The 10,411-nt window shown below is 37.5% G+C and overlaps 2 protein-coding genes across 2 annotated transcripts; one reads left to right on the top strand and one right to left on the bottom strand.

Annotated features, from left to right (window-relative positions):
- The first annotated feature begins 899 nt into the window (after positions 1–899).
- cd79b (CD79b molecule, immunoglobulin-associated beta) lies at positions 900–5,201 on the top strand. Its single transcript, XM_067245325.1, has 5 exons — positions 900–1,007; positions 1,560–1,883; positions 2,165–2,283; positions 2,439–2,492; positions 4,438–5,201. Exons 1-5 carry the CDS (start codon positions 962–964, stop codon positions 4,531–4,533), a joined length of 639 nt encoding a protein of 212 aa, XP_067101426.1. The 5' UTR covers positions 900–961; the 3' UTR covers positions 4,534–5,201.
- Positions 5,202–5,942: 741 nt separating this feature from the next.
- LOC136950839 (interferon a3-like) lies at positions 5,943–6,989 on the bottom strand. Its single transcript, XM_067245321.1, has 5 exons — positions 6,864–6,989; positions 6,679–6,756; positions 6,344–6,493; positions 6,117–6,194; positions 5,943–6,017 (listed from the first exon to the last, which is right to left on the bottom strand). The coding sequence occupies exons 1-5, from the start codon at positions 6,987–6,989 to the stop codon at positions 5,943–5,945; spliced, it is 507 nt and encodes a 168-aa protein (XP_067101422.1).
- Between the last annotated feature and the right edge of the window lie 3,422 nt (positions 6,990–10,411).

Below are 10,411 nucleotides of genomic sequence, written 5' to 3'. Positions count from 1 at the left end.
TAATCAGTTAGTTCTTTATGGTCTCTTTGGACTCTTTTCATATTGGATTTTCACAACACCTCTTAAAGTTGTGTAGACTTGAAATAGAAAACGTTGAACTCCGGATGACCAATTGTCACATTAAACTGCATCTTGTTTCCCCTTGCAGTGACCTCTTTGGGATTAGTTGTGTATTAAATATACTGGTTGTCTACAGAACATTAGCAGTCCGCTAAAGCAATTGCGTAGATGTTTGTATATGTCATATTTTTGAAGTGAAAGTAATTAATGGGCTAATGGTGTTTCCACTCGGGAAGAGTAAGGTCCCACCGACTAACATTCTATACAATTATGTATATAAAATATTCAATAATATTCCATTTAATTCTATATTTTAAAGTTAGTTTACATTGTGTGTACTCTATCTACACTACACACAACCACTAGTGCAAAATGTGCTTTGCACATTATCCTGCGTGTGTTTGTTAGGCTGCCCAAGCAAAAGGTCAGGGGTGGGCAGTCAAACGGTATCTGTTAGTAAAATGTGCCGTGCTTGCTTGCACCAGCTGACTTACAAACATTACAATTGAGTCCAACCCAATTGTATCCTCTGAAGCATAGATATATGGTTCCATGTGGTCTTCCTGGCTTATCTTCCACCTCTAAACAGTACAGGGTTAGAAGTGGGACCATATAAGGAAAATCAAATTAATTTAACTTTTTTAGAGTGACAGTTACTCTCCCATGTCCATGGTCAGAAGATGCTAAAGAATATTCTAAGTTGTTGATATGTAGAATTGGCTAAAAGAAAGTCCTATTTTGAATATTACACTTCAAAGGTGTGGTCTATACAGTAACCAACACCCACTGAATTTAGTGCTATTCTTGTCCCACTTACACAATCGAGGCTTCATGAGACCGAGGAATTTCTGATTTGTAGAATCTCTGACATTTAAGTTAACATCAGGTATTATCAGCCATCATGCACTGGCTACAGTTAAGCTGTTGGTGTTTGGTGAATCTTTCAGGTAAGAATCATTGATGCCTACAATGAGACAAACATTGAGATGCTTTCAAAGAAGGTTTCAGTATATATCCGTTCATCATAGGTATATTGAATATGAGATGTTTCCATACTTTAGCAGGTACTTCTTAAACTAAAACTTAAGTTCTAAGTTCATGATTCTTCAAATATTTAACATGTACGTTTTCTGTACAATAATGTTTTGCATGTTATTTTTATCACAAGCCAACATATTTCCTGCACATCTGTTAGTAAATGAGGAAGTAACCCGACACAAGTCATTACAGTCATAACATAGAAATCTTCTATAACCAAGTTTATTGTATTTTATAAAAGTAAAAATGTGTAATATTAGAGAATTTACAGTTCAGCTTTTTCTACCATCCTTTTTTCTTCTTTAGGTTTGGTTTCTTAGTTCTTGGTTTCTTTGGTTTCTTAGACTTTGGTGCAGTGACACATGTTACACAGAATGTTATGTTTCATAGAATGTAATTAGATTATAGTAAATGTTTTGATGAACTTACTTTAGCTACTTATTAACTGTCATCACATACAGTGGCTCTAACCACTGCCCTACAGTTGAACCTGAACCAGAAGCCTCGTTTCTATGGAGTCAAGGCCGGCCGAAGTGTAATAATTTACTGTGTGGCTCCCGGCCATACTCAAAATGCTGAAGTGGAATGGTACAAAGCCCCTAAATATAATACACCTTCTGCGGAAAGAGAAATAGTTACTGCCGGGCAGCAAATCCATATGAGGGAAAAGAGTATGACACAAAACGCTTCAATCAGCTTTCGAGATTTGACCACTGAAGCCAGTGGGGTGTACTTCTGCAAAATGAATCATAACTGGGGCCCAGGGACAGAGTTGCAGGTGTTTAGTAAGTATGAAAGGAATATCGTTTTATTGTAAATGATGATTGCTATAGTAGATGTAAGAGCTGCATGGTGTTTACATCAATTTCCAGATTATCGGTTCCTTCCATTGAATTTTGGTTATTCGTCTTTAGATAAACTGTTGTTCATACCATGGGTCAGGGGTTTACATGTCATTATCATTGTGCTACCTAATGTACATCCTCAGAGCTTAATGACACATTAGAGTTGAGTGAGCGATGAGGTGCCCTGATGGTACCCTTGAATTTACTCTGTTTCTTTTTAGGACCAAACAACTTTAACAGTGCAGTGCGTAGGAGCAACATGAAGGATGCTCTGATCCTGATCCAAGCCTTTCTGTTGACACTATGTGTTGTTGCTCCCTTAATACGAAGCCAAACCTTAGTAAGAAACATTGTACTTCAATATCTGTGCTGTATAATAATGTTTGATAACCTTTTCTATAGACCTACCCACTGTACCAGTAAACAATATATGTTTGGTAGCTTAAAGTATTCTTAAATGTGTTTGTCACCTCATGAAAAACGACTTATTTTCAGTTCAAGAAAGAGGAGACCATTTATGAAGAGCCTCAACATGACCACATCTATGAGGTATGTAACAGATTTGACCAAAACAAAAAATTGAACCAATTGGGTAAAATCGTACATTGATCACCTAAAGGGGGTTAAGGGCAATACATTTTTTCAGGGCCTGTTCAAGAAATTAATGCATCATGTACATGATGCTAGGTAAGATAGTACAATATTAGATTCTGACAAAGCATGCATTACTTCACATTTGGTTTGTCTTATCTTAGAACAAGCAGCATGCCATGACAAACAGGAAGCACAGTCTGTACAACAGCTGGTCTCTCTCTTACATACTGTACAGTACATACACACACTATCGCTTTCTCTATGGCTGAGGAATTTGGGTCGGGAATGCATGTACTTTGGTATTTGTCAGTGGAACAATCTTGTGATCTTTTAAATTTATTCTGCTGTTCCCAAGGAAACAATTAAAGGATAATGCAAGTTTTTCTTAACCCTGTAAGACCCAACCCTATAATTTCAACATCAACTTTAGCTCTCCCATTGCAAATAAGATTTTTTTTGAACGACCACATTTCCATAACCAATGGGTCCTATTGTCTTGCCTTGCAATGTTGATGGTTAAATTTGGTCTTTCAAAAAAAAAAGAAATTAGCAATTAAAGAGCTAAAGGTGAAGTTGTAATTTTACAACAAGGGGTCTTACAGGGTTAATTGTTAGCATGAATACATTAAAGGTGACATAACATGCTGTTTTTGGATGCTTTTATATAAGCCTTAGTGGTCCCCTAATACTGTATCAGAAGTCTCTTTCCCGAAATTCAGCCTTGGTGCAGAATTACAGCCACTACTAGCAGTCCAACCAGGAGCTGTCCTCAGAACGCGCTGTTTTGGTGTCTGTAGCTTTAAATGCTAATGAAGAGCGGAGGGGCGGCACCATGCGCTAATGTTTACAATGGATGTATCGCAATGGCTGTAGCCCCTTTGCTGTAAGATGCCTCGAATTTGCCCATTCTCATCTGATAACCCTGGTTTGCAGAGGTACACACTCAGTCATTTCAATGAGGGGAAAGGCGGATATCGCGCGCGCCATAACACCAACAGCAGAAAGGTTGTCCAAATAACAAAGAAGTGTACACTCACGTTAGTCGTTACAGCATGTGTATTCACACACATACTTGATGCTATCTACCTTCCCATTAGCAAATGACTAAATGTAAATGTAGCAAAAGTAACTGTCCAAACTGAGCAAATGTAATGCTTCGTTGGTTTGCAAGCCATGATGTCTCTCCAGGATAAAAACACTTGCACGGTCCTAGCTCAGTTTCTTATGGGTGGGCCAGATTCTCTGGACGGGCAAAGCAGAGAGAGGGGAGGTAACCTTCCTCCTTGTGACGTCACAAGGAGGATATTTTCAAACAGAGCAATTGAGCCTTAATTTTCTCAAAGGCGGAGAAGAATACCCAGGGCTTGGTTTACACCTATTCTAGCCACTGGGGGACCAAAGGCAGGCTAGGGGAACTCATATTGATGTTAAATAACCTCTGTGAAGTTTTCATGTCATGTCACCTTTGAGTTAATTAAAATCCAAACACCTCTTGTAGATGAGTCATGTAGTGAGATGATAATGATTCAGCAAAGATGCACCTGGTTATTGAAAATGCACTGGAGGAATTTTCATTGAATGTATAATTACAATAGAAAACATTGTTAAATGTGTTATCATGTTACAATAGTGCTCTCACCTTAATCAGGCTAGTCCATTAATAAAATACACACAATAATGTATAGTTATGTACAACTCTAAATTGTATTTTTATTTTGTAGTTCAACATCACATCTTAGAAATAATAGGAGATAAAGAAATGTACCCTGTTTATAAAATGAATGACTTAATTCTTTGACTAAATAATGAATCTGCTTTTGTGTCAGTAATGTTAGGGATCAAGAGGTTGTGAATAGTGGTGAAAATAATCAAATGTACTTTAAAATTTTCCTTAACAAAGGGCTTGGAGATAGAGCAATGTGGTGGTGGAGTGTACGAGGACATCTCAGCGTATGCCCAGCCTGAGCAGGCAGAGGCTGCCTGGAACAAAGAGTAAGCTGGCCTGGGCCTGACCTGTATTAACGCTGTATTACGACAGCCAAAGAGGATTGAAACAAAGTACATATTCTATGTTTAAAACATGGGATTTAATTTATAATTTATCAAATGTCACCAGATGCCTGGTTGGGAATGTTAGAATAAGCATACAGTACATTTAAGGACTGAAAGAGAGGTTGTTAACATGATCAAAATGTGTATGTAATAAAGATTCAAAGTCTATTTCAGGGTTGTGTTTTACTGTACATCAGGGTTGTGTTTATTGCAAAGCTTTGCCTTTTAAAGATAATGCTTCTTTGAGGATTTCATGCCTTATGCATGATATCACAGCATGATTTTTTTTATCACAGTGTGTACATTGTACTTTCTAATTAATACCACTAGGTGGCATACCACTATCTTGTATGTGCCACAGTGATCATGAATTTTGTCTACGCAGGAGACATTTTACTATAATGTAAGGCATACTTTGACCTGTGTTCTCTGTACGTTTTATAGCAGATATTAACACACAGTGTTATCATGATGCACAGCAGATTGAGAGCAAAAATGGAAATCCACATCTCATTTCAGTTCCCACAGTTACAGTTATGTTTTTGTATTATTTCACTATATACTAGTAATGTTACTGGGTGTTCTCAGAACTACATTATGCTGAGCTTGTAATGTGAAACGTTGTCATGGGAGTCAGGTGGCTGAGCGGTGAGGAAATCGGATTAGTAATCCGAAGGTTGCCAGTTCGATTCCCGGTCAAGCCAACTGATGTTGTGTCCTTGGGCAAGGCACTTCACCCTACTTGCCTCGGGGGAATGTCCCTGTACTTACTGTAAGTCGCTCTGGATAAGAGCGTCTGCTAAATGACTAAATGTAATGTAATGTAAATGTAATGTAATGTAAATGTCATGGTGTTTGTTTTATGCAGTGTGATTGAATGCCAAAATCTGATTTACTGGAACTTAAATTGTTTAAAAAATGTATTTGATTCAGTGTGTTCTTATTAATATGCCCGACTGCTTAGGTACACCTGGTATAACATATCTGGTATATATAACAATTTATGTGATTTTTTTAGTAGACAAATAATTAAATCAGTTATTGTTCTAAAATGCTTTTATTAATAAAGTTGGTGGAAACAGCAGTAATCTGTAAATACTTCAAATGTATTCATGAATGTTGTCATCCACCTCTTACTGTAACATAATTATTTTAAATAACTTACATGTCTCAGCTCTCCAACATAATAAATAACAGTAAATAAAACATAATAAATATGTCATGCATACAGGTATTTCTCCATCTAGCATCACTGCATCAATAAATATACATATAAAACCCTTTAACTGCATAATAGACATAAGCTATAATAATTTAATATAAATATGAACATCAAACATAATTGCTTAGACTTTAAATGACATCCAGTCTGTTCAAGTGTCTTCTGACTACCTTCCTGATCAACTCCCATGCTTTAGCACTGTAATCCTGCAAATGTAGAAGTCAAAGAAATATCAGTATCATTTGCAATAAAAGCTATTTAATACATAACTTCTACATAAAGTTTAGAGGGTTCTGAGACATTACCATCTCTTTCAGGATATGGTTTTCCAGTCTCTTGAAGTACATTTGCAGTTTCTTGCTCTTCTTCTTCTTGGTCACAATCTGGGGGATAATTAAAATGATCATTAATTGTTGTCCTATTATTCTTCAAATGTAGACTTTCAGCATTCTTTTTGCTGTTTCTTTTTTTAAAGCAAGCCTGTTCATCATTATTCATATTCAACATATTCAGTTCCCCATGTATCACTTACACATGACTTCAGCCCCTCTTTCTGTGTATCCAAAACAGAGAGGAAATGTTCCAGTCTAATTTCCTCCCAAGTAACGGAGTCAAGGTCTTCATTGAACAACTCCAGGATCTCCTCAAGAACTTGAAGCATAAACCAAGCCTTATCATCACCCTGCAAGATTTTATAATAATGAGTACAATTATGTTAGTAATAATAACAGATGATTTTTAACAGTAAACTTTACTTATAACATTAACAGTCCAGAATGTTTATTTTTAAGATATACAGGTCACATCAATATTAAGACAGCATGATGCAGCTGGTTTCAGTGTGTGACTATACAGTGTATCACTCACTGCTGCGTTAGATGTTTGTGTGTACAAGCCCTCTGGAAAGGCTGGAATGTTCCTCATCTCCTCTGTAAAATCTCCACCCTATAATGGAAAAGGGATATGTATTTCATTGGACATGCTTTTAGTGTTGTAAACATTTAGTAGGTTAAAAATATAAACCAATGGACAAAAAATAGCAGTGTACTCACCATGATGTGCAACAGCCCCAAACAGATTGCATTTGTTTCTTTGAACTTTTGATCCAACCATCTACAGTTGAGCGAGAGGCTCTGACTGCACAGAGTTAGAAATAAGCAAACAAGTAAACACTTCATTCTGAAAATGAACAAAACAATTATGTCCTTATCACTGTTGCTTGTTTTCTAAAGTTTGTAGTAAAGGTGTTGTGCGTTTTTACCTATGGAGATGCAGCATATATACTGTAGTTTCACAAAACGAATCCACCGCTTCTCCCTTTCTCTTTCCGGACATGTGAGCGGTTGTAAACAGAACGAACCGCATTCGTTAGGTCCAATTATGTAACATAGTCACAAATAAACTATTGACATAATTTAATTTGATTGCAATTGCCACGCACAACAACGGCATGAATCAATGGATAATCACAACGACCATTTTAATCTGAACACAAACACTTTAAGCTATTAGGCTACAACAATAAAGTTAAATCTATATCCATAGTAAATTACGGGATTGTCATATAGGCCTACCTTAAGTGCCATTAAAGAAAATGTAACTAATTATTGCCCCCTTTCCAGGTAGGCCAAGGCAGGCACCGGATCGTGTAAGCCTACACTCAATTAAGGCATAAAGTCTGCATTTGTTGTTAGAGCAGGTGTGTGCATGAGTTGGCATGAAAGAAGATTTAAAGATGAACTCTTTCAATCATTTAGTTTTTCATTAATAAGCTTATTTTGTTTCGTTGGTTATCACTTGTTATTGTGATGCATGCATACAGTATAATAATAATAATTTAACTGATAGGTTGCTAAAGCAGGTGAGCAGGCCCTCCAACTGAGAAACGCATTAAGCCAGAAGACTGCGGCTTTCAAGATTAGACAAGAAAGCCATAACAATTACGCCAACTTGTGGACTTTCGACACATAGCTGAGTTCCTCTGACCTCATCTATGGGAGAAAGCGAAACTCCGTTGCGTCATTGCTTTTATGTTCGGTTAACTTTCTTTATACCAGTAGGAGGTCAATTTGATCTGCAGTGAGTGAGTTTACTTTTCACATTTACAGAAAACAACACAAGAGTATGACCTACACATCTAAACGACATGATAAAACAGAATAATTTAACAGCGGCAAACCAAGGGCGTTTGGTCTCAGCTTTGGTAGGGACACTGCCCGGGAACCCCCCAATTTATTTTGAAAGGCTTTCAAAATAAATAAATATACTACTCATATAAGGTCCACATTTATTCATTAAGGCATTATTTTGAAATGGATTCAGGAAACTCAGAAGTCCAGTGCAGACATAGGGCAGCTCCTCTTACTTTGTCTCTTTCAATGAAATGACAGTTGAAGCCTGCATTCTTAGCGCCATCCGTCACTGCCAGCTATAGGCTGCACTCAGGGTTACCTTCCCCATGGGCAAGGTTGGCAGAGAGGGGCCATCACCCTGACAGCAGGGGCACTTGCCCACGTCAACAGGAGTCAGGCAAGTATCTATCATTGACACCTGGATGACATGTGTTCATTTTTTCTGGCAGCCAGTAGCTTTACAGTAACAGTGAGGTTAGCTTTGTAAGTTGCAACTCTCTGAATGAAGTTTTTACTGTGATCTACAGAAGGTAATTCAAACTGTCAATTTCTGCCTCAACAGAACCACAACGTTTATGATAAAGAGCTCATCCATACAGGAGAAGACCTCCTCCATGCTGGAAGAGAACTCACCCCTGCAGGAGGAGACCTCATCCATGAAGGAGGACAATGTCTGCATGCAGTGTGCCAACTCCTGTCCTGAGGGCTGCTCCTGTGCCTGTCACAAAGAAGATGATTGCCTAGACCCCTGCGGTGACACTTGCTGCACTGCTGTTTGTAACACTTGTTGCACTGCTCTGGATTGGTTGTGCTGTAACACTTGCTGCACTGCTGTTTTGGATATTATCTCCAATCTCCTTGTTTTGTTTTATGATAGCTGACATTGTCAGTCTGGATAATTTGTGAGAGATATATGATATATACTGTACATCAAACTGGATGATCATATGTATCCCTGTGTCATAGAGATGCTTGCATTACCACTCTTTAATCAGCATGTTATAGAAAACATTATTAGTTTTATCCTACCAATGAAATATGATTGAAATTTAATTTTGACGTGAATAACTGTGTTAAATTTAGAACATGTTTTCTTTTGTTGTGATATAGTGCAACCCTTTTGGAGAAATGTGCAGAACTGGTTGGATCTAGAGGTTGAACTTCCACCCCTCACTAAAAAGCTAATTAGGTTTGGTATTTGTCTGAAAAACAAAGAGTTGGATTTTGTTATTTATTTTGTGTTATGCTTTGGTAAGTTTTTCATTCATACTTGTAGATGGTTTAAGTCTAACCCCAACTTTAAATCAGGAGTCAGTTGGCTGAGTGGTTAGGGAATCGGGCTAGTAATCCGAAGGTTGCCAGTTCGATTCCTGGTCATGCAAACTGACGTTGTGTCCTTGGGCAAGGCACTTCATCCTACTTGCCTCGGGGGAATGTCCCTGTACTTACTGTAAGAGCGTCTGCTAAATGACTAAATGTAAATGTAAATCAGTGGATGAATGAGCTTAAATTATTGTGCAAATATTTCAAATGTGTTAAAAACCAAAAAGCCCTCAAATTGGTTTATCTTCTCTTTCTCTATACATATACATTCATTTTAAAAAGCCCCTTTATTTGATCTTATTTTTTATTTTTTTTATTCTTACTTTTTGTTTGTTTGGTTTACTGTGATCTTTCTCTTTTGATATTGTCTGTGCTCAACCTTAGACTGAACAAGTGTTGTTATATTCAGAGCCTTGATTTTGTACCTTGTTTGTTTGTATTGTGAAGACATAATAAAAAACTTTTTAAAAAGTCAACATATCCAAAACTATCTCTTTTAAGTTTGAAAAACAATCCTAAATGGGTGAACTAGCACCCCATTTATTTGCTTACGTCAAGAAAAAATGCCTGGAAATGTGCTCGCGGGTACAAACCATAGGTCTCATGGCAGGGGGGTGTCCAGGGGTGTCACTGGCCACCACTGAAAAGTGATTAGCCACCACTGGTGCCACCACTACCATGCGATCTATTTTTTCTGACAGTCTTGTGCATATGCATGAATACTGTCCAATGAAACAAATCTAAAATATGAGGGGCAGGAGTTCAGGCTGAGCGGCATGTTCAACAACTACACTGGAGATGCATGAGAGAAGACGCTGATGATACTAACGTCGAATCTATCGGTAGGAACACTAAAGGTATTTTTCCATATTATGTGTGCTGGGAGATATTCGTAAGGATATAAACATTCTGAAATTAGTATAGCGTTATTCAACATCATGCAGCCCCTTTACTTTCGGTGAGATATTGACATGCTATTCATAGATATTCAATGGTGCTATTGACACTGGTTCTGGTTTTTCAACAGCGTTCGGTTTTACTTTCTCTTTCAAACAAGCTTACACGAAGTTACGTGACGAAATATTTCTTTGAAATTTGAATGTAGCGCAATTGTATTTTCTTCCAAATAAAAATGTACACTGTCT

This window comes from Osmerus mordax, chromosome 10, assembly GCF_038355195.1.
Source record: "Osmerus mordax isolate fOsmMor3 chromosome 10, fOsmMor3.pri, whole genome shotgun sequence".
NCBI classification, from domain to species: Eukaryota; Metazoa; Chordata; class Actinopteri; order Osmeriformes; family Osmeridae; genus Osmerus; species Osmerus mordax.
Note: the sequence above shows the minus strand (reverse complement) of the source record. Positions and strands in the feature narration are given on the sequence as shown.